The sequence below is a fragment of the Colobus angolensis genome, unplaced genomic scaffold (assembly GCF_000951035.1).
Source record: "Colobus angolensis palliatus isolate OR3802 unplaced genomic scaffold, Cang.pa_1.0 Scaffold84, whole genome shotgun sequence".
In the NCBI taxonomy this organism is placed as follows: domain Eukaryota; kingdom Metazoa; phylum Chordata; class Mammalia; order Primates; family Cercopithecidae; genus Colobus; species Colobus angolensis.
This window is the reverse complement of record NW_012122265.1, coordinates 3,708,848-3,736,007: the sequence shown is the minus strand read 5'-3', so window position 1 is coordinate 3,736,007 and position 27,160 is coordinate 3,708,848. Positions and strand designations below refer to the sequence as shown.

The 27,160-nt window shown below is 49.9% G+C and overlaps 1 protein-coding gene across 1 annotated transcript in view; it reads right to left on the bottom strand.

Moving 5' to 3' along the window:
* Nucleotides 1-27,160, bottom strand: part of SHANK2 (SH3 and multiple ankyrin repeat domains 2) — a 688,546-nt gene that overhangs the window by 500,365 nt on the left and 161,021 nt on the right. The window contains exon 10 of the mRNA XM_011930122.1: nucleotides 26,446-26,523. Within this exon, the coding sequence (XP_011785512.1) occupies nucleotides 26,446-26,523 (78 nt within the window). The remainder of the gene's footprint in view (nucleotides 1-26,445; nucleotides 26,524-27,160) is intronic.

Sequence of the window (27,160 nt, the reverse complement as noted above, 5' to 3'; positions counted from 1 at the left end):
CAGGAGTTCGAGACCACCCTGGGCAACATGGCAAAACTCACGTCTAAAAAAAATCAAAAAAATTAGTAGTGTGTGGTGGCACTCACCTGTAGTCCCAGTTACTCCATAGGCAGAGGCAGGAGGATCACTTAAGCCTGGGAGGTGGCGGCTGTAGTGAACCATGAGTGCACCACTGCACTCCAGCCTGGGCAACAGAGCAGGACTGTGTCTCAACAACAACAACAACAACAACAAAACAGCAGCAACAACAATGCCCACTGCACATTAAAACCAGGTAGTCACTTCCTGCCGCACACTCAGGCTCCTCGCCCCAGGTAACAGAGGCCCGTGCAGCCGGCCGGCCTCCCTCCTGCTTCTCAGGCTGCCTCTGCTTCCCAAACAGCCCAGCCCTGCCCAGGGTGCAGCCTCAAACACAGGGGCTCTGCCTGGGAAGCAGTCCTCGGCCGTCCCCACCCCGCCACAGGGTAAGCACCTTGGCTTTCTGAAGCCAGAGGAGATGATGCTCCCCAGGAAGGTCACCGGGTCTCAGACTAAGTCACCCCCAAGTAGCCTCTCCTGGCATTCATTGCAATTGTAAGACCAAATTCCATCAACTCAAAGCCACCATCAAATAAGGAGGCTCCTTGTTTTATGCCCCAATGATAAGAGAAAACGCTGTCACTGAATATTTCGAATACTATTGATTATGATATAGAAGAGGCGAAAGAGAACCCCTTAGATCAGCTGAAATACCACGTGTGGGTAAATCATGAGTGGCACGATTTTCCTCCCGGAGGCCAGTGGGGCTGTTCCAAGGGGAGGACCTCCTCGCTGGGAAATGTCCAGTGCCCAGGTTTTCAATAAATGGGGGTTGGATGATGGACAAAGTAGGAACATTAGGTAACAGTCAGGGACCAGCGGGACAGGGGCAGAAACCTCCCAGGGTATAGCACCCAGAAACAGGGTTTGTTTCTCAGGAATCAGAATCTCAGAGTGGGTCTTCCTGCCTCCAGGACACACCAAACTCACGGGTGTGCTGGACACAGGTGGGCGCCGAAAGGTCACGTGGGCCTTCTAGAGCTCCAGCAGGAGTCTCCTGACAGCCCACTGACTCTCGAGAACTGCGTAGCAGCGTGGGAGCCAAAATGTGTCCCCTCACCCGGGGGCTGGGCCAATGTCACAGATATTCATCCCCAGTGCGGATGAACAAATGATCCCGACGGTCACAGGAGCACCCATGATGGGCAGGAGTGTCGCCATTTCACAGACGCAGGGCCTGGCACTCAGAGGGATGTTACCAAGGAGACGAGCTGGTCCGGCTTAGCAGGGTCAGCCGTCCTCATAACAGGGCTTCACTTCCGGAACAGACTCCTTTCTCGAACTGCCTATGTTTTGCCGGGGACCGCGAAGCAAACCAAAGCAACGCAGTGGCCATGGGGAAGCGTTCACGGAGAGCAGGGATGGGGCAGGTGCGGAGCCAGCCACCCTGCTTCTTCTCTCCACAGGTAAACAGCCGTGTCGATGACAGGAGCCCTCCTTACCTGCGGTTTCAGTTAACTGCAGTCTGATGCAATGCGGAAATATGAAACAAAACATTCCAGAAATAAACAATTCACCTGTTTTCAATTGCGTGCCATTCTGAGCAATGTGATGGAATCTTGCCTCCCGTTGCTCCGTCCTGCCCAGAATGTGAGTCATCCCTTTGTCCAGCGTGCCCATGCTGTCTAGGCCACCCACCCATGCGTCACTCAGGAGCTCTCTCGGTTCTCAGATTGAAAACACAGCCCATACGTGGAGGGGTCTGTACTACCCTGCGTTTCTGGCATCCACCCGGATCCTAGAACACAGCCCACACGGGTAAGAAGGGTCTGCTACAGTCTCATTTTGCAGATGGAAGAACCGAGTCCTCAGTTTGTAATTAGCCCCTATCACGTGGTTAGCCAGGAGTGAAAGCGAGAGTGGCAGCCAAACGGACGCGTTCAAGGACACCTCTGAACCATCTGGAATCCAGCTCCGGAGATCACTCCCCGTGGGTCACGCTGACCTTTCCAACAGCCTAAAACCTAAAACCACAACCGATTCTATTCTGGCCTGGACATGAGGTCTTTTCTGAACCTGGGATGCTAACCTGTTATTTATTTATTTAATCAGCAAACACGTCTGCCACGTGCCAGGCCCTGAGCGGGACAGCTGACTGGAATGGAGACACGGATAAAACAGACTCTGTGCTAAACAGACACTTTCCAAGATCTGAAAGGCCTCCTCCGAGAGACAGCAGTTTAGGAATGTTGAAAAACTCCATGTTCTGAAAAGCACAGCAAATCTCTGCCCTGAGTTCCTCGTCATGAGAGCGGGCCCGTTACATCGCCCCCGCAATGGCGAACCGTTCCAGGTTAAGCGGGGATTTGGAGGTGCCCATCAGGAACAGCCTCGGGTTCACACCTGCCAGGGACCATCTCTTTCCCCTGCCTGTCCCCGCTGCACTGGCTGAAGTGGGTACCATTCCTAGAGGCCTATGGCTGAGGTCTCACATGGATTGAAATCAATTTGGCCACATTAATGTCTCAGTTGGCTGAGATTTCTCTCTCTCCAGTAAACACCATTCCTTAAATGCCAACTCTGTGGAGCTTATTCTCAAAATGTTCAAAAAAAAGGAAAAACCCATGAAGAAGAATCACAGCACTAAAACCAATGAGAGCGTTTTCAGATACCTTTAAAGCAACAGGCGAGGTCAGGCGTGGTGGCTCACACCTGTAATCCCAGCATTTTGGGAGGCCTAGGCAGGCAGTTCACTTGAGGTCAGGAGTTTGAGACTAGCCTGGTCAACATGGTGAAACCCCGTCTCTACTAAAAATACAAAAATTAGCCGGGTGTGGTGGCATGTGCCTGTAGTCCCAGTTACTCGGGAGGCTGAGGCAGGAGAATCACTTGAATCCAGGAGGCGGAGGTTGCAGTGAGCCGAGATCACCCCACTGCACTCCAGCCTGGGCGACAGAGTGAAACTCTGTCTCAAAAAAAAAAAAAAAAAAAAAGAGAGAGAGAGAGAATTACATAAAAAAGTAAAACTAAAATAAATAAGGCAACAGGCAAAAGCAGCAAGACCATGTGTTTGTGTGTTTGTCTTTGCTATTTTTTTCTCTATCTTGTTGACAATCATTTTGGTCTCTGAAGACCATGTTAGCAACCAAAAGCCAGAGCTGAAACAGTTCTACACGAAGGAACAGGTTCACAGAGAGCTGGCGCAGGGTGGGCTCTGGCCTCCTCACCTCCTGGACCCTAACCCATGTGTACCCTCGGGGTTCCCAACAGCCCTCCCTAAAGAACAGTCAGAGACTGTAAGGAGGAATACACCTCTGATGACGGGTAGCGCTCACCAGTACCCACTGTAAGTCCTCAAGGTGATTCAGCCAGCACTGGGTTTCCAGTTCCAAGGATCCTTCATTTCTCCTTGGAACTGACTCTTCCACCTTCCTTTCCCTCCCTGAGATGTCTTGAAGGGCCTGACCTTTTTTGAAATGTCACTACTAGCTGTCGCTTTTAAGTTGGAAGACCGAGATTTGTAGCATCAGTCACGTACTTCTGCCCTGCCAAACCCCAGTTCTCCATGTGGAGTTGGAACATGTCACTTATCAGCCCTGGACAAGCTGAGACGCTGTGCAGGGGCCTCTGGGTTCCTCAGGATCGATATAGCCTGTGTCTAGAAGAGTTTAAGAGTCACCAAGCACTAGATGCACAGGTGCTTTCAAAGCTCAAAAGAGACGGAAGAAAACATCCCCTGGGGAGAACAAGTGACGGGAACACAGAAATCTTTTGAAACTCCCCAAGTCATGTGATAACAGGGACGTGTTCAAAACAAAAGCCCCAAACGCTTTCACTGATCACTGCTGCCTGCCTGATGGAGGTTCACCAGGACCTCATTTCCCTGACAGCCTGGTGAGGCTCCCTCCTAGGTGACTTTTGGATGGTGGACAAGTGACTGTCATCGTCTATCCCCGGGGTCTCCCAGATCCTGCAATCTCCCGAGGACATCCATGTTTCATCAGTCGGTGGCCTCTGCAGCTGGAGTGCTCAGAGGGCCTGGCCTTGGCAAGCGTGCAAAAGATGAGAATGGCCACCATCGGATCGTGTGCATTCTGCTATCAAAGATCACAGTCACAGTGGCTACTCCCATCTTTTGAGCACTTTATAGTGTGTATGTGTGTGCGTGGGTGCACACGTGCAGGTGTGTGTGCACCTTTTTTTTTTCTCGAGTGGTAATAGAACATCTTTTGAAAGGCAGGGCTTAGAGAAGAAAGGTCTAGGTCAAGTCCTGGTGTTGTCCCTGTTTACTCAGGAACTGCTTATTGTTAAGGAACACAAATCCACTCAGATGGGCTCAATCCCAGAGGCAGAATCTCACAAAAACCTAGTGCAGGATGTGTGACCTCTCAGAAGGCCTTTGGGGCCACTCTCTTTATTTGCATATGTGTGCAGATGCCTGTGTGCATGCACGTGTGTGTGTGTGTGTGTGTGTGCGCGTGCGTGAGCACGACCTGTCCATCTTATTCTCTCTGGGTCTATATCACCTTCTCTATTTTTTTCTGGCATGTCCTTCCCTGGCTTCTGCCTCCCTAGGAGCAGAGGGCTCTTTAAAATCCCAGCAGGAATGAGTGTCTGCCCCAATCCCTGTTTCTCCAGGGACAAATCAGATTGGCTCAAAATTAGCCCATCGGCTGGGGACACAGTGAGGTGAAGGTTGGAACAGAACCTAGAGGGTCTTCAGGTGGGACCAGCATCACCGTATGTGTTGGTGTGGTGGCGGGGGGTGTCCTGGGCACAACTTTAACCCCTCTGAGCCAGGAGGAGATGTGCTGAGGATAAAATAACAGAGAAGGAGCAAATGAAGGTAGACTTGCTTCATGAATGTGATCCACTTAGTTAACACTCTGGAATATTGTTGAAAACAGGATTCCCTCCCCAACAAGGAAAGGCATGTTCCTGAAAAGTTACACGCAGGTCCACTCAAGGGGTTACTGAAACAAAAGACGGGAGGCACAGAGGCCATCGGGGGACTTATAAAAATGCATACATGTGTCATTTTGCTCACTAAGATTTAGCCAAAGAAACAGTATTTACTGACAGCCACCTGTACAGGCCAATCCATAGGAATGTGCTGAGCACAGGAGGTCCCTGCCCTTTGGAAACGCGGCTTCTAGTCGAAGAGATGATAAAGAACCCAGAAGGCAATGGGCAGCCAGGCGAGGACAGGGAGAGGGAAGCCCAGGAGCTGAGGAGGAGGAGGAGAGTTCCAGGCAGAGGAACAGCATATGCAAAATGCCAGAGGTCAGAGTCAGGCTAGTGGACTCCAGTTCTACACTCCTGGAGCACGGAATGCAGGGAGCACACGGCAGAGAAGGGAGGTGACGTAACAACTGCCACACTCAGAGGGCCCTTCTTGGCGGGGCAGCTGCAGGGAGTGACATGACACCATGTGTAATCTAGAAAGGTGAGGTGCCCGGCTGCAGAAAGGAGAAGGGTTGGGGCCACCAGCAGCGGGAGAGAAGCTAGTGGCTAATCCAGGAGAGAGACTGTGGCGCCAGAACTGTGGGGTGGCAGCAGGGACAGAGGGAGGCCGATGGGCTGGAAAGACCTTCCCAAGGGAGATGACAGACCCTAAGGGAACCCGGGGTGACTTTCTTTCTCATAAATAAGATGATGAGGACCCGGCTGTTCTTTCTGACTTTCCCTCCCAGGTTTTGTGTTTTGCTGGGAGCATCTCAAGATCTTGTGCACGTCAGTTTAAAAAGAGGCTAGCTCCAACATGTTGGGAGGCCAAGGCGGGCAGATCACCTGAGGTCAGGAGTTTGAGACCAGCCTGACCAACATGGTGAAACCCCACCTCTATTAAAAATACAGAAATAATTAGCTGGGTGTGGTGGTACGTGCCTGTAGTCCCAGCTACTCGGGAGGCTGAGGCATGAGAATCACTTGAACCTGAGTGGCGGAGGTTGTAGTAAGCTGAGATCGTGCTACTGCACTCCAGCCTGGGCGACAGAGTGAGATTGTCTCAATAAAAATAATAATAAAATAACACAAATAATAATTCTAAAAAAGAGGCTAGCAAGGTGCTAGCAAGGTGCTAGCAAGGTGCTCCATGTGTAAGGCAGCCTGCTTACCAAGGCCTTTCCTGAGCTTTGTTCTCCATCCAACAGCTAAACAACTTTAGGGTTTGCTGATCTGGGCCCTCCTGGTCCACCCTGATCCTACACCTCATTCCCTTCCCCATGATCGGCCAAGGCCCTGTCCTACCCGCAGCCCTCCCCACTGCATGGCTCCTCTCTTTAGAGGTAGGCAGAACAACGGCCTAGAAGAGATCAAGTCCCAATCCCGGGAGCCTATAAATATGTGACCTTTGTCTTCACAGATGTCATGAAGTTAAAAATCTTCAGATGCAGAGACTATCCTGGATCATCCAGGTGGGCCCTAAATGTAACCCAAGTGCCCTTCTAAGAGGGTGATTTGATGCAGAAGAGAAGGTAATGTGACCACAGGGGTTGAGCTGGAGTGGGGGGACCAGAGATTGGTGTGATGCGGCCACAACCCAAGGAGCACCAAGATTGCCCGTCGCCACCCAGAACTGGAGGAGATGAAGAATGGTTTCTCCCCAGGGTTTCCAGAAGGAAGGCAGCCCCACCCACACCTTGATTTCAGACTTCTGGCCCCCTCAACTGGGAGAGAGTCAATTTCCACCTTTTTTTTTTTTTTTAGATTCTCACTCTGTCACCAGGCTGAAGTGCAGTGGCACGATCTTGGCTAACGGCAACCTCCGCCTCCCAGGTTCACGCAATTCTCCTGCCTCAGCCTCCTGAGTAGCCGGGCTTATAGGCATGTGCCACCACGCACAGCTAATTTTTGTATTTTTAGTAGAGACTGAGTTTCACCATGTTGGCCAGGCTGGTCTTGAACTCTTGACCTTGTGATCCACCCACCTCAGCCTCCCCAAGAATTTCCGCTGTTTCTACCTATCCAGGCAGTGGTCATTTTTCACAGCAGGCCCAGGACACAAAGGCATCTCTCCCATTAGCTGGTGCCCCTCTTCCTCTGATAGTCCCCCCAGAACTGACTCAATTTTTCTAAGAGGATAAATCATAACTCCCGTAAACCATTCTCAAAAGGGGTGAGAGCAACACCCTGACAGGAGGCTGATCACTGGTTGCTGGAGGGGCTTAAAGCACAGTAATGCAATGGTAACTAAAAAGATTTATGGTCTATGTGGGGCATTAAAACTTCATGGAGGGTGCAAGAAAAAAGGAAAAAAAAAAAGATTTTAAAGCACCAACTTAAATGAACTAGCACCACACAGGGGTCATGGGTACTTCCTTCCTTTAGTCATAAAATATCTGCTGAGATCCCAAGTGTGCTACTTGGTGGGGAGATGATGACCACGGGACTGGCCTCTGCTCTTCTGGAGCGTTCATTCTGGTGGGAGACGAAGATAAGAGAGTTATGCGTTTGAATCCCTTCCAGGAGGCAGAGGGGCTGATTAAAAACAAGTCTGGTGTCTGATGGTCTCCAACTTCAATTCTGCCTTGTGAGCTGATCAGTAAAACTGGTCCATAATATTTAAACCTGCAGAGCATTTAAGGACCATGTCACACCAATAAAGCATCTGCTCCCTAGGTGTATACAGTGGATACTCAGTACCTGTAGTCCTCTCTCCACTCCCCCTGAGTTCTATCTATTCATGAACTAGACAGATAGCTAACTCCACACACTGCCCAAAATGGAGGCTGACACACTTAGACACACAATACCTCGCAGAACTACATCTGTAGGAAGACAGCAGGCTGTGTGTTGAAAGCAAAATACTGCAGAACTACAGACAACAGAAGCATTACAGTAAACTGAGAAAACTACTTAATATTCCTGACCTGAAACATATCTCCTAAACGTGCTGTTGGGGTCGCTACGGACTAAATTGTGTGTTCCCTCCCAACCCTCCCAAATTCATATGTTGGAGCTCTACCCCCCGGTGGGATGGCATTTGGATTGAGACCTTTTGGGAGTGTTTAGGTTTAGGTGAAGTCATGAGGGTGGGGCCCCCACGATAGGATTCGTGTCTTTATAAGAAGAGGTACCAGAGAGCTGACTCACTCTTTCTTTGCCACATGAGGGCACAGGGAGAAGGAAGTCAGCCCCCATGAGAAATGGAATCAGCCACAACCTTGCTAGGACTTCCAGCCCCCAGAACTGTGAGTAATAAATTTCTGTTGTGTAACACCTTCCAGCCTACAGCACTTTGCTATAGCAGCCTGTCTTCATCCGTTTTGTGTTACAATAATAATATAATATATAATAATAATATAATAATACTGGAGAATGAGTAATTTCAAAAGAAAAGAGGGCTGGGTGCACTGACTCATGCCTGTAATCCCAGCAATTTGAGAGGCCAAGGTGGGTAGATCATGAGGTCAGGAGTTTGAGACCAGTCTGGCCAACATAGTGAAACCCCGTCTCTACTAAAAATACAAAATTAGCCAGGCATGGTGGCGGGTGCCTGCAATCCCAGTTGCTCGGGAGGCTGAGGCAGGAGAATTGCGTGAACCCAGGAGGTGGAGGTTGCAGTGAACTAAGATCGCACCATTGCACTTCAGCCTGGGCGACAGTGTGAGACTCTGTCCCCCAAAAAAAAAGGAAAAAGAAAAGAGGTTTATTTAGCTCATGGTTCTGTGGTGTGGGAAGTTCAAGGGCACCACCTCGGCTTCTGGTGAGTGTTTCTGTGCTGCCACACAACATGGTGGAGAAGGTCAAAGGGGAAGTAGACACATGCAAGGAGGAACCACATGTGAGGGGTGTCCTGGCTTTATAACAAGCCATTCTTATGAGAAGAAACCTCTTCCCATGAGGACTAATCCCGTCTAGAGAGTGAAATCTCACTCACTACTGGACAACAACACCAAGCTATTCATGAGGGATCTGCCCCAGAACCCAAACACCTTCCACTAGGTCCTCCCACCTCCCAACATCCCTACATTGAGAAATCAAATTTCAGCATGAGATTCGGTGGGGACAAGCAAGCCATATCCAAACCCTAGCACAGTCCTAGCACATTAGCAGAGTGTTGTTTCCACTTCACTTCTAACAGATGAACTTGAGGATTCACATTCAGGGACAGATGCTTCTTCAGGATGGAAACAGTGGATTATAAGTATCTCACCAAGCATCAGCTGCACCCTGCTCTCACTTCTGCATTTCACAAGCCCCTCCTCCTTAACTGGGCACCAAGCTGTACCAGGTTAATACTGCCACTTAGTGGCCAGCTCAAGAAATTACATGGAGCCATATGACCAGATAGGCCCTTTGCCTGTTCACTTAACATCTGTTACTGAGGGTTCTGGGTCTGGTGCTGGGTGCCAGGAGAATAAAGACAGATGGGAAAGTCCATCCCTCTCAAAGCACTTTAAAGTTTAGCTTGGGAGACTTATGCATGAACCATTCATTGTAATACAATACATAAAAGGTACCCATCAAGTACTGTGGGAATCCAAAGAAAAGCTTCCTGTAGAGAAAGCACTTCGGCTCTGAGGGGTGGGAAGGAGTTCACCTGGCAAGGGTGGTGATGGTGGGGCAAGCAGTCCCACCTGGCCGGAGAGACATCACATCATTGAGAAGATGGTGTTCAGTCACTGATGTGTTCAAAGGGGTCTGTGTCTGGGGGAGAGTATGTCCCCTGTTGGAGGCAGCCCAGCAGCAGAGAGAGTGGCTAAGGCACTTCTTAGATAAACTCAACAAGGAAAGTGTGGCCGTGCTAGGGAGGGCACCTTGGAGCCCTTGCACATGAAACTGGCTAGGACTACAATCCACTCTGGTGTCCTTAGGTGGAAACTCAATTGGATGCCCAGGCTTGAAGCACCTTGAGAACTGGGGCTCTGACCAGGCCAGTAAGCAGGTCAAACCGAGGAGGAACCAGGAGCTTTTCCCATGCAAGGAGAGACGGCAGTGGGTCCAGATTTAGGGCACAGCAGATACTCATGAGATGAGCAGGTGGCAATACCCCTGGGCGTCAGGGACAGGGGCTGAGGAGGCAGGAGAAGAGCCTGGGCCAGAAGGACGGCAAGCCCTGAGCACTGTGGAGCACTGACCCCGAAATGCAGTCTTGTTTGCAATAGCCAGTGCCAGATCAGAAGATAGAAAAGAGGTAATATTAAAGATTTTCTCTAAACAAATGAAATCTAACTTTTACAGCAACGATGTCCTGTCTGGATGGATGCTTTAAAACGTTTATTGTTCTACATGGGGTATGAGCTGCTCCCCTCCCACCCAACCCCTTTCTCACCACAGGGCCAACCACATCCCACGCCGCAATGCTTTTTCAGGTGTTTGCTGCCTATTTGCAAATAGCACACATCTGATAATCTGTCTTGATTTCCTTCTGTTTAAATATTACTTATTGACTTCCTGCCAGGGAGGATGAGAGTTTCACTCATTTATCACACAGCCCAAGACAGCCATGGCCCCGCTTGGTTAAATCATGGTTCCTGTGTTTATGCTATTAGGGCTAGTTACATCTTGTCCACAGCAAGGTAGGCAGTCGATTGCGATTCTATTTTCCTTGAGTAAATAGCAGCCACATTTTCAAATCTGCCTTTCTATTTACATGTAACGAATTTATCACCAAGTTCTGACAGAGGTGTAAATTGCAGAGCACAGGTCTCCTCCTGTGAGGTGCAAACATATCCAGCAATCTCTGTTGCCTGGGTTTCTGGGCCACCCTCTCCCAGAGCCATCCACCCTCCTTTGCCCACCTAGGTCAATGCTCCACACTCATCCCAGGCCCGGCCTCTGCCCAGTGCCAGGACCCTCCCCAGAGTCCAGGTCTTCCTGTCCCCTGGCTCACTCCCTCTCTGGTGAAGCTCCTCTCCAGGAGCTTCCTGAGAAAGCAGCATAGGAGGGGCTGATTCGAGAAAACACGCATCTGAAACACCTCTGGGACCCTCTGATTTGCTAGAACACTGGTTTGAAAGGTTTTTCCCACCGCGCTTCCCATATGGCTGCTGAGAGGTCAGACCCCAGATCCTCTACGCGCAACGTGACTTTTCTCTCTTGAAACTTTTAGGATTGCGTTTCTGTTTCTATTCCCTGAGTTCTGAGCTTTTAGGACCCCCAGCTTGCCTGGGGGTGTCTTCTCACACCAGGGCCCTTTCAACTGGGAATCTCACATCCATCTGCTCAGAGGCTTTATCTTGGATGATGTCTTTGTTTATTTCTCCCTCATTATTCAGATGCTGAACCTGTGAGACGACTCCTCGAACTCTACCTGATTCCAGGGCTCTCTTCCGCCTCCTTGTGTTCATCTCCAACATTACTGCTATGCCATTTTTTTTGCAATCATCATTGATCTTCAAGACTTTCTCAAATGCTCCCTGTTTCACAGATGCTATTATCTTCTCTTACTGCACTGAGGATATTAGGTAGGGCATCTCCTTTGGAACTTCCCTTCTGTGTTGTGGGCAGTCAGGGAACCCAAACAAAGGGACCGGCTGAAGCCATGGCAGAAGAGCATAAATTATGAAGATTTCATGGGCATTTGTTAGTTCCCCAAATTAATGCTTTTATAATTTCCTACACCTGTCTTTACTGCAGTCTCTGAACATAAATTGTGAAGATTTCATGGACATTTATCACTTTCCCAATCAATACTCTTACAATTTCCTATGCCTGTCTTTACTTTAATCTCTTAATCCCATCATCTTCGTAAGCTGAGGATGTATGTTGCCTCAGGACCCTGTGATGATTGTGTTATCTGTACAAATTGTTTGTAAAACATGTGTGTTTAAACAAAATGAAATCTGGGCATCCTAAAAGAACAGGATAACAGTGATTTTCAGGGAACAAAGGAGATAACCATAAAGTCTGACCACCTGCGGGGCCAGGCAGAACAGAGTCATATTTCTCTTCTTTCAGAAAGCGAATAGGAGAAATATCACTGAATTATTTTCTCAGCAAGGAATAACCCTGGAAAAATGAATGCATTCCCAGGGGGAGGTCTCTAAAATGGCCACTCTGGGAGTGTCTGTATTATGCAGTTGTAGATAAGGGATGAAATACGCCCTCGTCTCCTGAAGCGCCCCCAGGCTTGCTAGGGTTAGGAAATTCCAGCCTGGTGAATTCTACTCAGACTGGTTGTCTACTCTCAAACCCTGTTTTCTGTTAAGATGTTTATCAATGACAGCGTGTGCCCAGCAGGACACGGAACCTCGTTAGTAATTCTAATTTCACCCTGGCCTTGTGATCTTGCTCTGCCCCCATTTGCCTCGTGATATTTTATTGCCTTTGAAGCATATGATCTCTGTGACCCACTCCCTATTTGTACACCCCTCCCCTTTGAAAATCGCTAATAAAAACTTGCTGGTTTTGTGGCTCAGGGGCATCACAGAACCTGCCAAAATGTGATGTCACCCCCGGAGGCCCAGCTGTAAAATTTCTTTCTTTTGTACTCTCTTTATTTCTCAGACCAGCCGACACTTAGGGAAAACAGAAAAGAACCTGTATTAAAATATTGGGGGCTGGTTCCCCTGATACTTCGGTTCCCCAAGTTGTCTTGGTTTCTGCCTGAAGTATTTAGTTCTACTTGTTTCATGTCTGCCTTTGAGGTGACAGCTTTCCTTCAATGACAGGTGATTCTCAGCTGCTCGTCTCCATCTTGTACTTGAGGCACTTACACAGGGGATGGAAATTTTGTATGGGTGCCTCTTGTCAACAGGAGGACTTCCCTTGGGGCACTTTGCTGGGGAGATGAACCATGAAATCCTTGGAGGAAGTGTTCTAGTCAGAGTCCACAGCAGTGCAAAGGCCCTGGGGTCAGCATGTGTTTCCTGTGCTTGATAAAAGCAAAAGGGGAGGCCTGGGAGGCTTGAGCAGAGGGAGGAGGTGACAGGAGCAGGCTGGTGAGATCAGCAAGGCCCCCACCAGCCTGGCTGTGGTTCCTCCAAGGCCCTGTTTTCAGCCACACCTACGGCCTCATGTGGAAGGGCCAGACCTCCAATACCCTGAGCTCCAACAGCTTTTAGCCCTTCCTGCTGCCAGTAGGGATGATTTTCTCCAGGCTGCCACCTCATCACAACAACTTCTTCATTTCACACAATGGAGCCCAGGGCTGTGTGCCTGCCAGGCCTTTAGCACCACGAAGATGAAGGAGAGCCTCGACCTGCACATACCTCACAGGCCCCAGCCACAGACTTGTCTGAGTGCATCAGGGCAGGTGGGTGGGGCTGACCTCAGATGGCTTTGCTTAGACAGACAACAGAATGACTTTAGACTCCTGAGACACTAAGTGACCACCTAAGGTGCAGGTGCCTGGGGTTGCAGCACCCCTGAGTGGGACATTATGGGGGAAGAGCTTAAGGACTCACCCTTCCAGCCCACAAGGAGCTGCTCTCCTACGTCTTGGATCTACAGCCCTTGGTGGGAAAGAATGTGACCTCAAGTCCTCTCCTTCACAGCCTCCCTCTCCATTAACCAACCCTTCCCAGGATCAACTTCCCTCTCCACTAACCTGCCCTTCCCAGGTTCACCCTCCCTCTCCGCTAACCGACCCTTCCCAGGCTCACCCTCCCTCTCCACTAACCGACCCTTCCCAGGTTCACCCTCCCTCTCCACTAACCAACCCCTCCCAGGCTCACCCTCCCTCTCCGCTAACCAACATTTCCCAGGCTCACCCTCCCTCTCCCCTAACCAACCCTTCCCAGGCTCACCCTCCCTCTCTGCTAACCAACCTTCCTCAAGATCAGCCTCACTCTCTGCTAACCAACCCTTCCCAGGCTCAACCGCCCTCCCAGCTAACCGACCCTTCCCAGGCTCACCCTCCCTCTCCACTAACCAACCCCTCCCAGGCTCACCCTCCCTCTCCGCTAACCAACCCCTCCCAGGCTCACCCTCCCTCTCTGCTAACCAACCTTCCTCAAGTCAGCCTCACTCTCTGCTAACCAACCCTTCTCACCCTCCCTCTCCGCTAACCAACCCCTCCCAGGCTCACCCTCCCTCTCCGCTAACCAACCCCTCCCAGGCTCACCCTCCCTCTCCGCTAACCGACCCCTCCCAGGCTCACCCTCCCTCTCCACTAACCAACCCTTCTCAATTAACCAGCTGACTTGGAAAATCTCCCCGTGCTGATCCCAATCTGGTGCAAGTCTTGAGGCACCTCTCTCACACACATACACACACACACCACCCACCCACCCCCAACACACACGCACACTTGTGACGTTTAAAGGTTAGAAAACAGCCCTGCAGTACCCAGATGTAAGGGAACAAGGCCAGCATTCTGGACTAAGGACCCATCAACTTCCAGAACATTGTGCACTAGGGTCTGGCTGCGGACTGCCTGAAACACGGGACATGTGTCTGAGGAACTGAACTCTACATTTTTTCTTTTTTTTTTTTTTGAGATGAAGTCTTGCTCCGTCACCCAGACTGGAGTGCAGTGGCACAATCTTGGCTCACTGCAGCCTCCACCTCCAGGGTTCAAGCCATTCTCCTGCCTCAGGCTCCCGAGCAGCTGGAGTTACAGGTGTGTGCCACCACCATGCCTGGCTAATCCTGGTTAATCTTCGTATTTTTAGTAGAGACGGGGTTCCACCATGTTGGCCAGGCTGGTCTTGATTTCCTGACCTCAGGTGATCCTCCTGCCTCAGCCTCCCAAAGTGCTGGGATTACAGGCATGAGCCACTGCGCCTGGCCTGAACTCTACATTTTTAAAAATTATAGTTACATGTAAATACCCGTGTGCGTCCTGTGGTTACTAGACTGGACAGGGAGTTCTAGAATATTCTGCTAACCCCAGATGCCTCACTCAGCATCTTCATGAGATTTTACCAACATTGCTCCCCATCCAGGATAGCATCTGGGTGGGTGATGGATGCATGGATTAAAATCCATTTTAGAGCTCTCTTCTGCACTGTTGGCACTGCACATCTCCCTGAGACTAAAATCCAAAGACCTTGCCAAGCAATGTGGCCCTCTATGGTCTCATTTCCCACCACTGGTATGGGCCCCATCCCACCCCATCCTCTGCAGCTGGCCGGCCTCCTGGCTGCTTCCCACACACCCCAGGCATGCAGTGACCCCAGGGCCTTTGCACACGTCAGCCCCACTCTTTGAGGTGCCTTTCCCTCTGACATCCCACTCCTTCCTTCCTCTTTTCCTGGTCTTTGCCCCAAATGTCACAGAGGCCACCCTGAGCTCCCAGCGGGAAGGAAACTCACTTCCGCATTGCCAGCTCCGTGTCATTCCACCCTCACCCTATTTTTCTTCCTGTCATTTACCAACCCCGACATGTTGCACATTTCTCTGCTTACTTGTTAATTATCTAACGTGCACTCCCAGAGAGTAGAGTGTGCTGTGGCTCACGGATGTGTCCCCAGCACCTAGAAGAGAGCATGGCTCTTACGAGAAACTCCATATGTACTAGCGGAAATAATGATTTCGATCCCTGATTACTTTTCACCATAGATATGCACCGAACATCAGCCACATTTTGGGTTGCCCAGGTTTCTACGCCCTAATCTAGAAATACAACTTCCACTTCCCTGTTTCTATGGGAACACAGAGTCTGAATCCCAAATAAGACTCGGCAGAACTTTTAAAAGAAGCTACTTCTAAATGACTGACTCCGCCAACTGCATGCCCTCAGCAGGGCCACCACGCTGCAACGTGGAGGAGGTGGACCAGGGGTGGGCTGCAGGGAGCGGTAGGGAGTGTGGCAGGCTGGACAGCACAGCCTTTCCAGAGGTGCCACGCTCCCACCCCCTGCCAAATGTCCACATGCACAGAGGCTACCTGGGTGTGGCCACGTTTCCTAATTTTTCAAGAGAAGCTGGAAAGCTGAATTTTTAAATGAAATTCCTGGAAGTTTAAACACCAGCAACACATTCAATTTTTTTTTTAAGTTAAGAAAAAATACATTTTAACATCTGGGCAGGTTACAATCAAGCTCTCTTGGGTCAGATCCACCCTCCAGACGGCCGGTGGTGAACTTTACGCTACGGCTCATTCTATCAACCCAATGAGAGCTGGGCCCCAGGGCCAGACTCACTGATGGCCCTGCAGGAGGTTGACTGATCACAAGATGCACGGCAGGTACCAGCCAGTGCCCAGCTCCCTGCCAACCAGCTGCTTCTAAATATGCCGGATAAGCACACCAAAAGAAGAAGGGAAAAGAAATAAAAATAATTATTTGCTTGGTCCCTCACATGTGGAAGAGAAAAGGCTAAAATCGAAGCTGATACTCCCTCATTCAGTCTGCAAGAGCCTCAGTCCCGCCCCTCCCGGCTCTGCCCACAGAACACAGGCAGCAGGGGTGAAAGTGGGCGAAGAACCCTGTGCACAGCAACGTCCCCAGGCCTGGCGTGCTGCCCGGCAAGCAGCTCTCCCGGGGCGCATCATCTTGGCAAACTCTCCCAGGACCCTGGGCTGCACAAGCTCAGAGACTCCGCCCGTTGTGGGGGGAGATGTCCTCGCTCTCAGGCTCCACCTGCTCATCTTCCCTTCACACCGAGAAAAGGAAACGTGACATGGACCAGAATCCCGGAGTTGGTACCAGCCATGTTTCCTCGCCCTGCCGTGTAGCCACCCACGAACCCACAGGGTGACCTGGGCTCCAGACTAGGGCACCGAGCCTCGTGGTTGGAGTGTTTGCAGGAATCATGAGGGGCCGGCTGGACACAACCACCTCCTCCTGCCATGAAAGGAAGTCCCTGTCCTGCACACTCGCTGGCACTGCCCTGGCCCATGCTGCAGGCCTCCCTGGCCTGGGCCAGCCTCTCTGGGCTTCCAAGGTTGGTGTGTTCCTATGGTGGGGTTGACGCTGACGACAGCACCCACAGTCATGAGGCACTGTCTGACTCCTCCACCTGCGTGTCTTAGTGAGTCCGGGCCTCTATGCCAAAACACCTGAGGCTGGGCTGATTATAAATGGCAGACATCTACGACTCACAGTTCTGGTGGCTGGGGATTAAGGAGCCGGTAGGTGCGGTGCCTGGGGAGGGCTGCTCCCAGCTGCACAGGTGGTGGCTCTTGCTGTGTCTTCATGGGCAGAAAGACAAGGCAGTTGCCTTCCGTCCATTTTTTTGAGACGGAGTTTCCCCCTTGTTACCCAGATTGGAATGCAATGGCGCTGATCTCAGCTCACTGCAACCTCTGCCACCCGGGTTCAAGTGATTCTCTTGCCTCAGCCTCCCGAGTAGCTGGGATTACAGACAAGCACTACTACACCCAGTGCATCACACCCAGCTAATTTTTGTATTTTTAGTAGAAACAGGGTATCACCATACTGGCCAGGCTGGTCTCGAACTCCTGACCTCAGGTGATCCACCCGCTCCGGCCTCCCAAAGTGCTGGGATCACATGTGTGAGCCACCGCACCAGGTCTGCCTCCAGCCTTTTGTACAAGGGCATGAATCCCATCACAGAGGCTCTATCCTCATGATGGAATCACCTCCAAAAGGCCCCATCTCTTCGTGTTACCACACCAGCGATTAAATTTCAACAAGATTTTTTTTTTTTTTTTCTCAGACAGGATCTCACACTGTGGCCCAGGCTGGAGCGTAGCAGCACGATCTCTGCTCACTACCACCTCTGCTTCCCAGGTTCAAGTGATTCTCATGTGTCAGCCTCCCAAGTAGCTGGGATTACAGGTGCACGCCAGCATGCCCAGCTAATTTGCGCGCACGTGTGTGTGTGTGTGTGTGTGTGTGTGTGTGTGTGTGTGTATTTTTATTTTAGTTTTTTTCAGTAGAGACAGCGTTTCACATGTTGGCCAGACTGGCCTCAAACTCCCGACTTCAAGTGATCTGCCTGCCTGGCCTCAAACTCCTGGTTTCAAGTGATCTGCCTGCCTAGGCCTCCCAAAGTGCTGGAATTACAAGCACGAACCACCACGCCCGGCCACCACATGAATTTGAAGGCACATTAAGACTACGGCACCTATATGTGATATCATTTGAACCTCTGGACACTCCCTTAACTGCAGTGATTAGCCCCACTTCGAAGTGGAGGGGGCTGCATTCATTTCCCCTGGCTGCTGCGCCGTGCCGTCATAAAGCGGGTGACTCAAACAACAGAAGTTTCTGCTCTCACAGTTCCGGAGGCCAGAAGTCTGAATTCCAGGTGTTAGCAGGGCTGTCCACCCGCAAAGTCTCTAGGGGAGGGTCTTTCCTGCCTCTCCCAGCTTCAAGGGCATTCCTTGGCTTGTGGCCGCATCGCTCCAATCTCAGCCCTCCATCTTCATGTGGCATTCTATCTGTGTGCACAGTGTCTCTTTTGCCTTTTCTTCAAAGGACATCTTTCGAGATTAAAACCTCCCCAGTCCAGCTTGACCTCGTCTTAACTCAGTGACATCTGCAAAGGCCCTAGTTCCAAACAATATCACGTTCACAGGTTCTAGATAGACATGAATTTACGGGGCAAACGCTTTGACTCAGTACGGGAGCACTTGGAGACTTTTAAGTAAATCCTAACTGGCCTGCCCAAGGGCACCAGCTGAGAAGAAACCCAGCCGGACTGAAACCCAGGCTCTGCAGACGGGGATGCCAGGCCCCTGCTGCGCCCTCTGGCCAGATCTGTGGCTGAGAGTGGGCCGGTTTCCTTGGGGTGTCTCTCCTGGCCGAGGTCTTGTGCCTCAGTAAATGCAGACCCAAAATAAACCGCCTTCTTGGGTGACTGAGAACCCGGAAGAGAATTCTGGAAACAAGCTCCATCTTGTGCATAGAAATGGTGTTGGACACAACACAAAACCCTTCCACGGGCGTGCTGTGGAAACCGTAAACCTTTGCCAACTCCCGGCTGCATTCGCTCCCTCCTCTTTTAAAGTGGATAGACGCAAGCTGTCTAGCTACTTGGCTGTCTTTCATCAAATCACCCAGTAAGTGCAAAATGCAGTCTCTGGGTGGCGATGGAGCTAATACCCGTCTCAGTGCTGAAACTGTTCTCCTGTTAGCTTCTACGCCGTGGCTTTTCTACGTGGCTTTCGGTGGTGGCAAACAGCAGAGACGCGCCCAAGCTGCTGATGATTTTCATGGAAAGGTGAGGCTGCTTCAGGGCGACACTCCGGGGGTCAGGGACAGCAGGGCGGTCCTGGCTTCCTGTGGCCGGGGGGACCGGAGCAGCAGAAGTGCAGGAACTCGCCACTGACACCCACCTGTGGTCTCTGGTAGCTGCTTTATGTGGCTGCGGGAACAAATGATCACAGACAAGGTGGCTTCAAGCAACAAACCTTCCCCGCGGTGCTGGAAGCCAGCGTCTAAAACGGCATCACTAGGCTGACCCTGAGGTGTCATCAGGGCCACGTTTCCCGGGAAGGTTCTGGGGCAGGGTCCTTCCCAGCCTCCTGGCAGCACCATTGTATCTCTGCCCCCATCCACGTCCCACTCCCACCGCCCCCACCTTCATGCAGCCCCCTTCCCTGTGTGTGTCCTCTGAGGACCTTGGTGATGACGCTGGCTTACCCAGTGCTACACTTTGGACTCTGGCCCCTTCTAATCCTCACGTTAAAATGTAATCCCCTGTGTGGTGGTGTCGGGAGCGGGGCTGAGCAGGAGGTGTCCGGGCCACAGCGGTGGATCCCTCATGAACAGATCAATGCCTTCCCCTCCGAGGTGAGTGTATTAAATCAGGGCTCTCCAGAGAAACAGAACTGATAGGATATATTTACACAGGAAAGCAAGTTTTTTAAGCGAGTTTTCTCACCATCACAAGGTGAAGTCTCACAACAGGCCATTTATAAGCTGGGGAAGAGAGGAGCAGGTAGTGGCCCAGTCCAAGTCCGAAAGCCTCAAAACCAGGGAAGCTGACGGTGCAGCCTTCAGTCTGTGGCCGAAGGACCACGAGTCCCCGGCAAGATACTGGTGTAGGTCCCAGAGTCCAAAGGCCAAACGACTTAGAGTCTGATGTTCCAGGTCAGCAGTGGAAGGAAGCGTCCAGCATGGGAGGAAGAATGAAGCCAGGAGACCCAGCAGGCAAGGTCATCCCACCTGCCTCCACCTGCTTTGTTCTTGCCGTGCTAGCAGCCAAATGGACGCTGCCCACCCATACTGAGAGTGGGTCTTCCTCTCCCAGCCCACCGACTCAAATGTCCACCTCCTCTGGCAACACCCTCACAGACACACCCAGAAACAATACTTCCCCATCCCTGTGGCCATCCCTCAATCCAGTCAAGTTGAAGTGTAACATTAACCATCACAGAGAGTGGGTTCTTGCTCTGCGAGTTCCCACTGAGAGCTGGTTGTTACGAAGGGCCTGGCACCTCCCCGCCAGGGAACTGGACCAGCTCCTGCCTGTGGACTGACAGGCACGTGCACCTCTAGAAGAGCCGTGTGTGTATGTGTGTGTGTCTAATAGACAGTCTTACATGAACTTTACAATTTGCCAACATCAGCTCATAGAAACTGCAATGCAGACGGCAGCACAACAGGGACGTCCTGGGACCCTGCCCATGGCACTCATCAGGGAAGAGGAAGGTCCTGGGAGACAACACCATGACCCTGTTCCCACAAACAAATCCTTGTCTGGATTTCCACAAAACAAGGAAAGCACAACCAAAGAGTCTTGTTGGGACTCATTTAACCAGGAAAGAAACTCAGAAAGCCACCGGGAGGGAACAGGGAAGAGAAGGGTCCGTTGAGCAGATTTCATGGGTTTCTGAAAAGCGCAATGCCCGCAACCACAATGTCATCCACGGTGTCAGGCGGCCTTCATCACTGGCTGTCCCTCAACCACGCAGTTGCCTCCACCAGCACGATCAGAGGAACTGCAGAGTGCACAGCCGCTGGCAGAGAGCTCTGGCAGCCACTACCACGCGTGGCACAAGAAAATTTACTCATCCCCCTCTGGCTACATTGCCAAATGTGGGAACTCAGTTTGGAGCTCCGTGCAAAAGGAAATCAGACCAAGGGTCTGGAGGGCAAAAGCCAGGCTCTGACGTTTCAGGAGATCCGCCCTCATTTTCATGGGCTGAGTCCTCCCCCCAGTGAAGGCACTGGGGACGGGCCATGTCCAAAAACGCTTTGCCTGGGGTCCTGGAGTGAAGAGCACAAGACGACACGGGACCATTGCCAACGACATTCCTGGGCCTCTGCCATCACTGCTTAGCCTGCGGCAATGCTGGGGTCCATCACCTCATTGCCAGAGAACTGGAAATTCCGTTCCTTGCTTCTGGCTTCGGCCTTTCTCCTCCTCCTTCTATGTGTAGTGTTAGGAGTTAAGGAAGAGCATGGGGTCTGGCATCCAGCAGCCTGTGCCCTGTTCATTGTCCTTTTAGGAGCTGTGTGACCTGGGCCGTTCACCCACAGGAGACCCTGCTTCGTGGGACCACATGGAAAGGGCTCAGCACAGGACTGGGCAGGGTACCGCCACACACTGAAAGGTACCCAAGCCACCAGGCACAGTGCCGTTCATCAGAAAGACACCCACGCCAAGGCCTTCTTTGTCTTTTCCCTCCCGTTTCATCCTTGTCCTTCCCTATTATTAAAATTGGGCCATATTGAAATGGAGCCATTCTGAACGTCTCTCATTGCCACTGCCTTTTTTTCCTTTTCACCCTTTCTTTGCTTCTGGATGTCTGGTTAGCAACTGTTGAATACAGCCTGAAAACTGACAGAATGACAGCACATGGGGAGAAGGTTGCCCTCTCCAGAAATACAACGCCAGGTGCTAAAGTCCCTGCATCCAAAAAACAGTGGAAGCCCCTTTCAGAATGCAGCTGCTGGGAGGCAGGAACAACTCCTCCGGTCAGTTCCCCCATGCTTCAGCCAGGGTTCTCCAGAGACACAGACCCACGGGATGTGTGTGTGTGTGCACGTGCGTGTGTGTGTGAATATACACACCTACAAATAGATACATATTTACACATATATTTGTAATATGTGTCTATGTATATATTTGTGTATGTGTATACTTCACGTGTGTGTATACGTGCATGCATATAAAGAGATTTATTTTAAGGAATTGGTTTAAATGATTGTGGAGGCTGACAAGTCCAAAATCCACAGGACAGGGCAGCAGGCTGGAAACTTAGGCAGGAGTTGATGCTGCAGTCTTAGGGCAGAATTCCTTCTTCTCTGAGAAACTTCAGGTTTTGCTCTTAAGGCCTCCAACAAATCGGATGGGGCCCACCCACATCATGGAGGGCATACCTTTCCTTAAAGTCAACTGACTGTTGATGTCAATCACATCTACAGAGCACCTTCACGGCAACCCCTACATCAGCATCTGAGTAGATAACTGGGTGCTAGAGTCTAGCCAGCCAAGCTGACCTATCAAACTACCCAATACATACAGCCCATTTCTGCCTCTCTCCCTTGCTGTGTGTGCCCCCTCCTCGGCTTGGGTCTTCTACTGTTTAGACTTCTACCCATTCTGTTTCTTTGTCTTCAGAATCAGGAAGTTTGCTATCTTGGACTGAGCAATCCAAAAAGCAAAGGGTCGCCGATGATGTTCATTTCACACCTGGTTGCAAGAAAAGGGCCTGTCACAAAGAAGCCTCTTCCTCACCACAGATCCCAGAGCCCTGGACTGGAAGTCAGAAGGCCTGGAGACCACTGACTTATCACTGATTTTGGAATTCTTACCATCTGTCTCTCTAGATTTCCATTTCTCCCACAAACTGGGGATAAAAAAGCCAACCTCATTGGATTGCTGAATATTAAACAATAACATATAGAAAGCATTTGTGAACTTTAAAACTCTGTGCAAATGAAAATTCATCACTCTCATCATCACTACCATTTTCAGTATCTTTTTTTTTTTTTTTTTTTGAGACGGAATCTTGCTCTTGTCACCCAGGCTATAGTGCCATGGCACAATCTTGGTTCAAGGCAACCACTGCCTCCCAGGTTCAAGCTATTCTCCTGCCCCAGCCTCCCAAGTAGCTGGGATTACAGGCATGCGCCACCACGCCCAGCTAATTTTGTATTTTTAGTAGAGACGGGGTTTCTCCATGTTGGTCAGGCTGGTCTCGAACTCCCAACCTCAGGTGGTCCGCCCACCCTGACCTCCCAAAGTGCTGGGATTACAGGCATGAGCCACCATGCCCGGCCCATTTTCAGTATCTTAATCACCACAATCATGGCCATCATCAAAATCATCACTATTATCACCATCACCATCAATATTACCATCATCATGACCACCACCATCGCCACCAACATTACCATCATGAACACCATGACCACTATCAGCATTACCATCATCATAACTACCATCACAACCATCGATGTTACCATCACGACTACCACCATCACCAACATTACCATCATGAACACCATGACCACTATCAATGTTACCGTCGTCATAACTACCATCGTTACCATCATAATGACCACCATGATCACCATCAACATGACCATCATCATGACCAACACCACCACCATCAACATCACCATCATTATCAACATCACCATCAACACCATCATTATCACCACATCATCACCATCGTTCTTCAACACCCACCCAAAATGTTTAAGTGCTTCATCTCTACCTTAGATAAATCCACTTCTGTCTATCTTCTGATTCTCAAACCAGAGTAAACATTAGAATCCCTGGGGGTCTTAGGAGAACACAGAGCACTGGTCCCTGCCCCCAAGAGTTTCTGATCCGGTGGGACTGGGGTGAATCCTGAGAATCTGCCTTTCTCTCAAGTTCCTAGGTCTTCTGATGCTGTCTGTCCAGTATTTTAAATCATTAAGCAAGGGTCAGCCAGATGAACTCCAACAACTATCCCAAGACTTCTCAGAAAAACCTGCCTTTGCAGCACAGTTGTGCGTCGTCAGCACTTTCCAGACGAACACATTTGATCCCTTTTAAATGTGCAGCCAGTCATCATTTCTTCCACAAACTCAATATTAAATGATTCATTTTTCATAACTGAGAGGGTAAGAACAACTGTGAATGAAAAATAAAAGCTGGGGATATTTTACGGGCAAAGATCCACAGAGTGAATCCAGTCTCTTTGTATTAATAAAACACAAGGCAGGAAGATGAGGAGGAGGAAGCTGGCTCCTGACAGGCACTGCCAGGGCCCATTCTGGGCACGCAGATTGGCAGAGACCTCATTCCGCCAGTTACCTGAGCAACGTCTATGGCGTACGGAGTCTGATCAGTTCAGTGACAGTGCGCATCACTGTCTTTTGGAATCATTTGTGGCACTGATTGATGGTCCTTAGCAAAATAGAGACAGATGGCACAGGGTTGGTGCTGGTGCAGTTTTGCTGCTGTGAGGGCGTACTAAGCATCCTGCCAGGTCTCACGTAATAAGGGCATCCCCATCCCTGGTGCTCACTGCACCAGTGGCGACAGGGCTGTAATGGGGACTGACAGGGCGGGGGCAGGCCACCTGAACTGACCTTTCATCCCAGGTGCCACGGAAGACTCGCTTCCCTGGAGTGCCGTGTGGTGGTTGTAAGCCACCACCCAGGAGAGTCAGAAATGGCTTTCGTATTACCCAAGTGTTTGCCTTGAGTCAACGGGCATCAGCAGCTGTTTTTTGAGCAACTTAAGCAACTATGTGACTTTTTAAAATAAAGGACCAAAGAAATACATTATTTGATGCCCAAAAAATAATGTTGAATCCAAGCCCACAAATGCATAGCTAACCCCAAAAGGGCTGACGCAGTCACACCATGAAATCAAAGAAACCTGCAGCCTCCTCAAATTCACCACTGGAAAGAGGACATTTTCTTGGAGTATAACTGTAATCTCTATAGACCCATCAGCAAACCAGGGACCCTTTTCAACCATCTATTTTATATTAGACATTTGCAAACTGCCAGATTCAAGACTAAAATCCAGGCTCACCATGACTGAAGAGTTAAGTAAACTCCCTAATGGTTGACATGGTTTGAATGTGTTACTACCCAAATCTCATCTTGTAGTTCCCATAATCTCCACGTGTCATGGGAGGGACCCAGTGGGAAGTAACTGAATCATGAGGGCAGTTACCCCCACGCTGCTGTTCTCATGATATTGAGTGAGTTCTCATGAGATCTGGTTTTACAAAGGGCTTCTCCCCCTTTTGCTCGGCACTTCTCCTTAATGCCACCATGTGAAGAAGGATGTGTCTGCTTCCCCTTCCACCATGATTATAAGTTCCCTGAGGCTTCCCGAGTCATGCTGAACTGTGAGTCAATTAAACCTGTTTCCTTTATAAAACTATCCAGTGTCAGGTGTGCTTTTATTAACAGCATGAGAACGGACTAATAGTGGTTACGAAGCATCTGGGCCCAGTTGTTGGGCTGAACTCATTCATTTTCAACACAACACAAGCCTGTATATATTAGGAATGTCTAAGAAGAGTATTAGTAAAATCATTCATGGAAGCCAATTCTAAACTAAAGTCCTCTCTCAGTGCAATAAGATATACAAATCATTTCCAAATGAGGAGAATCATGGAAATGTCAATTTTCAGTTCAAGTGGATCTGACTGTGTATAACATCAAAAAGCATTTCTATAACTCATTTAGCTAAAAAAATTTAGCATTTAGCTTAAAATATTTTATTTTCACCCTAAACGGTTCTCTGGACAACTGCATCAGAAGTAGACGAGCTCCATTTCTGTGCAACAGAATATTACCCAGCCACGAAAAGGAGTGAAGCACAGGCGCAGGCTACAGTGCAGGCGAGCCTCAGCGACGATGCTGAGTGACAGAAGCCAGAAGCAAAATCTCATGTATTATATGACCTCATTCATATCACACGTTCAGAATAGACAAATTCATAGAGATGGAAAGTCATGAGTGGTTTTCTAGGGGCTGGGGGAGGGGAGTGGGGAGTGGCTGGTTAGTGGGTACAGGGTTTCCTTTTGGGGGTGATAAGTTCTTAGCTAGATAATGGGGATGGTTTTGCACAGCATCATGAATATACTTAATGCCACCAAAGTGTACACTTTAAAATGGTTCAAATGTTAAATGTGATGTTGTATGTATTTTGCTACAATTTTTAAAAAAGTTTAGGACCTGAGCTTGTGCATTCCACCTCAGAACACCCTAGCCCATGCTTGGCTGGGGTTGTTCTCCTTCCACTCTGGGACAGCGGATCCCCTGGGGGTGCCAATGGAAGGCAGGTCCCCTCCCGTGTGATCCTCAGGAAGCTTGTTCCACTGGACGGAGAGGCGGCTAAGCCAGCATCTCCCAACAGCTGCACGGTTGGACGCACTTACGTCTTGCTTGCTGCCTTGCCAGCGCTGACTGCTGCACACATTTCCACATTATTTGTGCCATTTGCTCTAACAGGAAGGAGCCAGTGCAAGCAGGCACACTGAGACAGGGCGGCAGCTTTGCACTAAGAGAGGGAGGCACCCAGAGCAGCCTCCGAATAAGAAAACATCCGCAACAGAACGAGCCAGCCTCATGTCACACATACAAACACGACCGCGGAGACGCAGAGCCATCACCCACTGTGATCCACACACAGGCCTTCCTGATGCTGAGATCTCTTTTACCTGAAATGGAGTCTGGCTGTTGTAGTTTTTTAACTCCTTATTTCCGCCTCGAAACAGAAGCACTCTGGCACAGCTATCCTGCAAACGGAAAGGGAGAAACCTGTTTGTAAAATGGTAGCACAGACACTCTCCAAAGAAATCTGTCCAGGGTCTCAAGCTCACAGGAAACCAGGGAAACAGAAGCGCAAAGTTAAAAGGGAAGGCACGTTGCTTTCATCTGGCTCCCGTATGCTGTCAGGTGAGGCTCACCTGCTGCCAACACTTTGGACAGCAGCTGGGTAGAATCTATTAAAAAAATAAAAAATAAAAAAATAATAAAAAATAAATAAAAAACACCCTATGGCCAAACAATTCCACTTTTTAAGACTATATTCTATAAAAAGTCTTGCACATTGTATACAATATATAACAAGTGAAATAGCTTCAATAAAATACAGAAAGAAAGGAAGAAAGAAGAAGAAAAAGAAAAAGAAAAGAAGAAAAGAAAAGAAAATCTGGAGATAGCATACATGTTCTAAAATAGGGGAGAGTGCGGATATATTCTAGAACATTCTTCACCTAGGCAGTCTCAGGACAAAACAAGGCAGATGACTATCAACTGACAAGAAACATATCCAGGAACTTCTAAATAAAAAAAGCAAGCCTCAAAACAGTAATATTTGCCAGGCGTGGTAGCTCACACCTGTAATCCCAGCACTTTGGGAGGCCGAGGTGG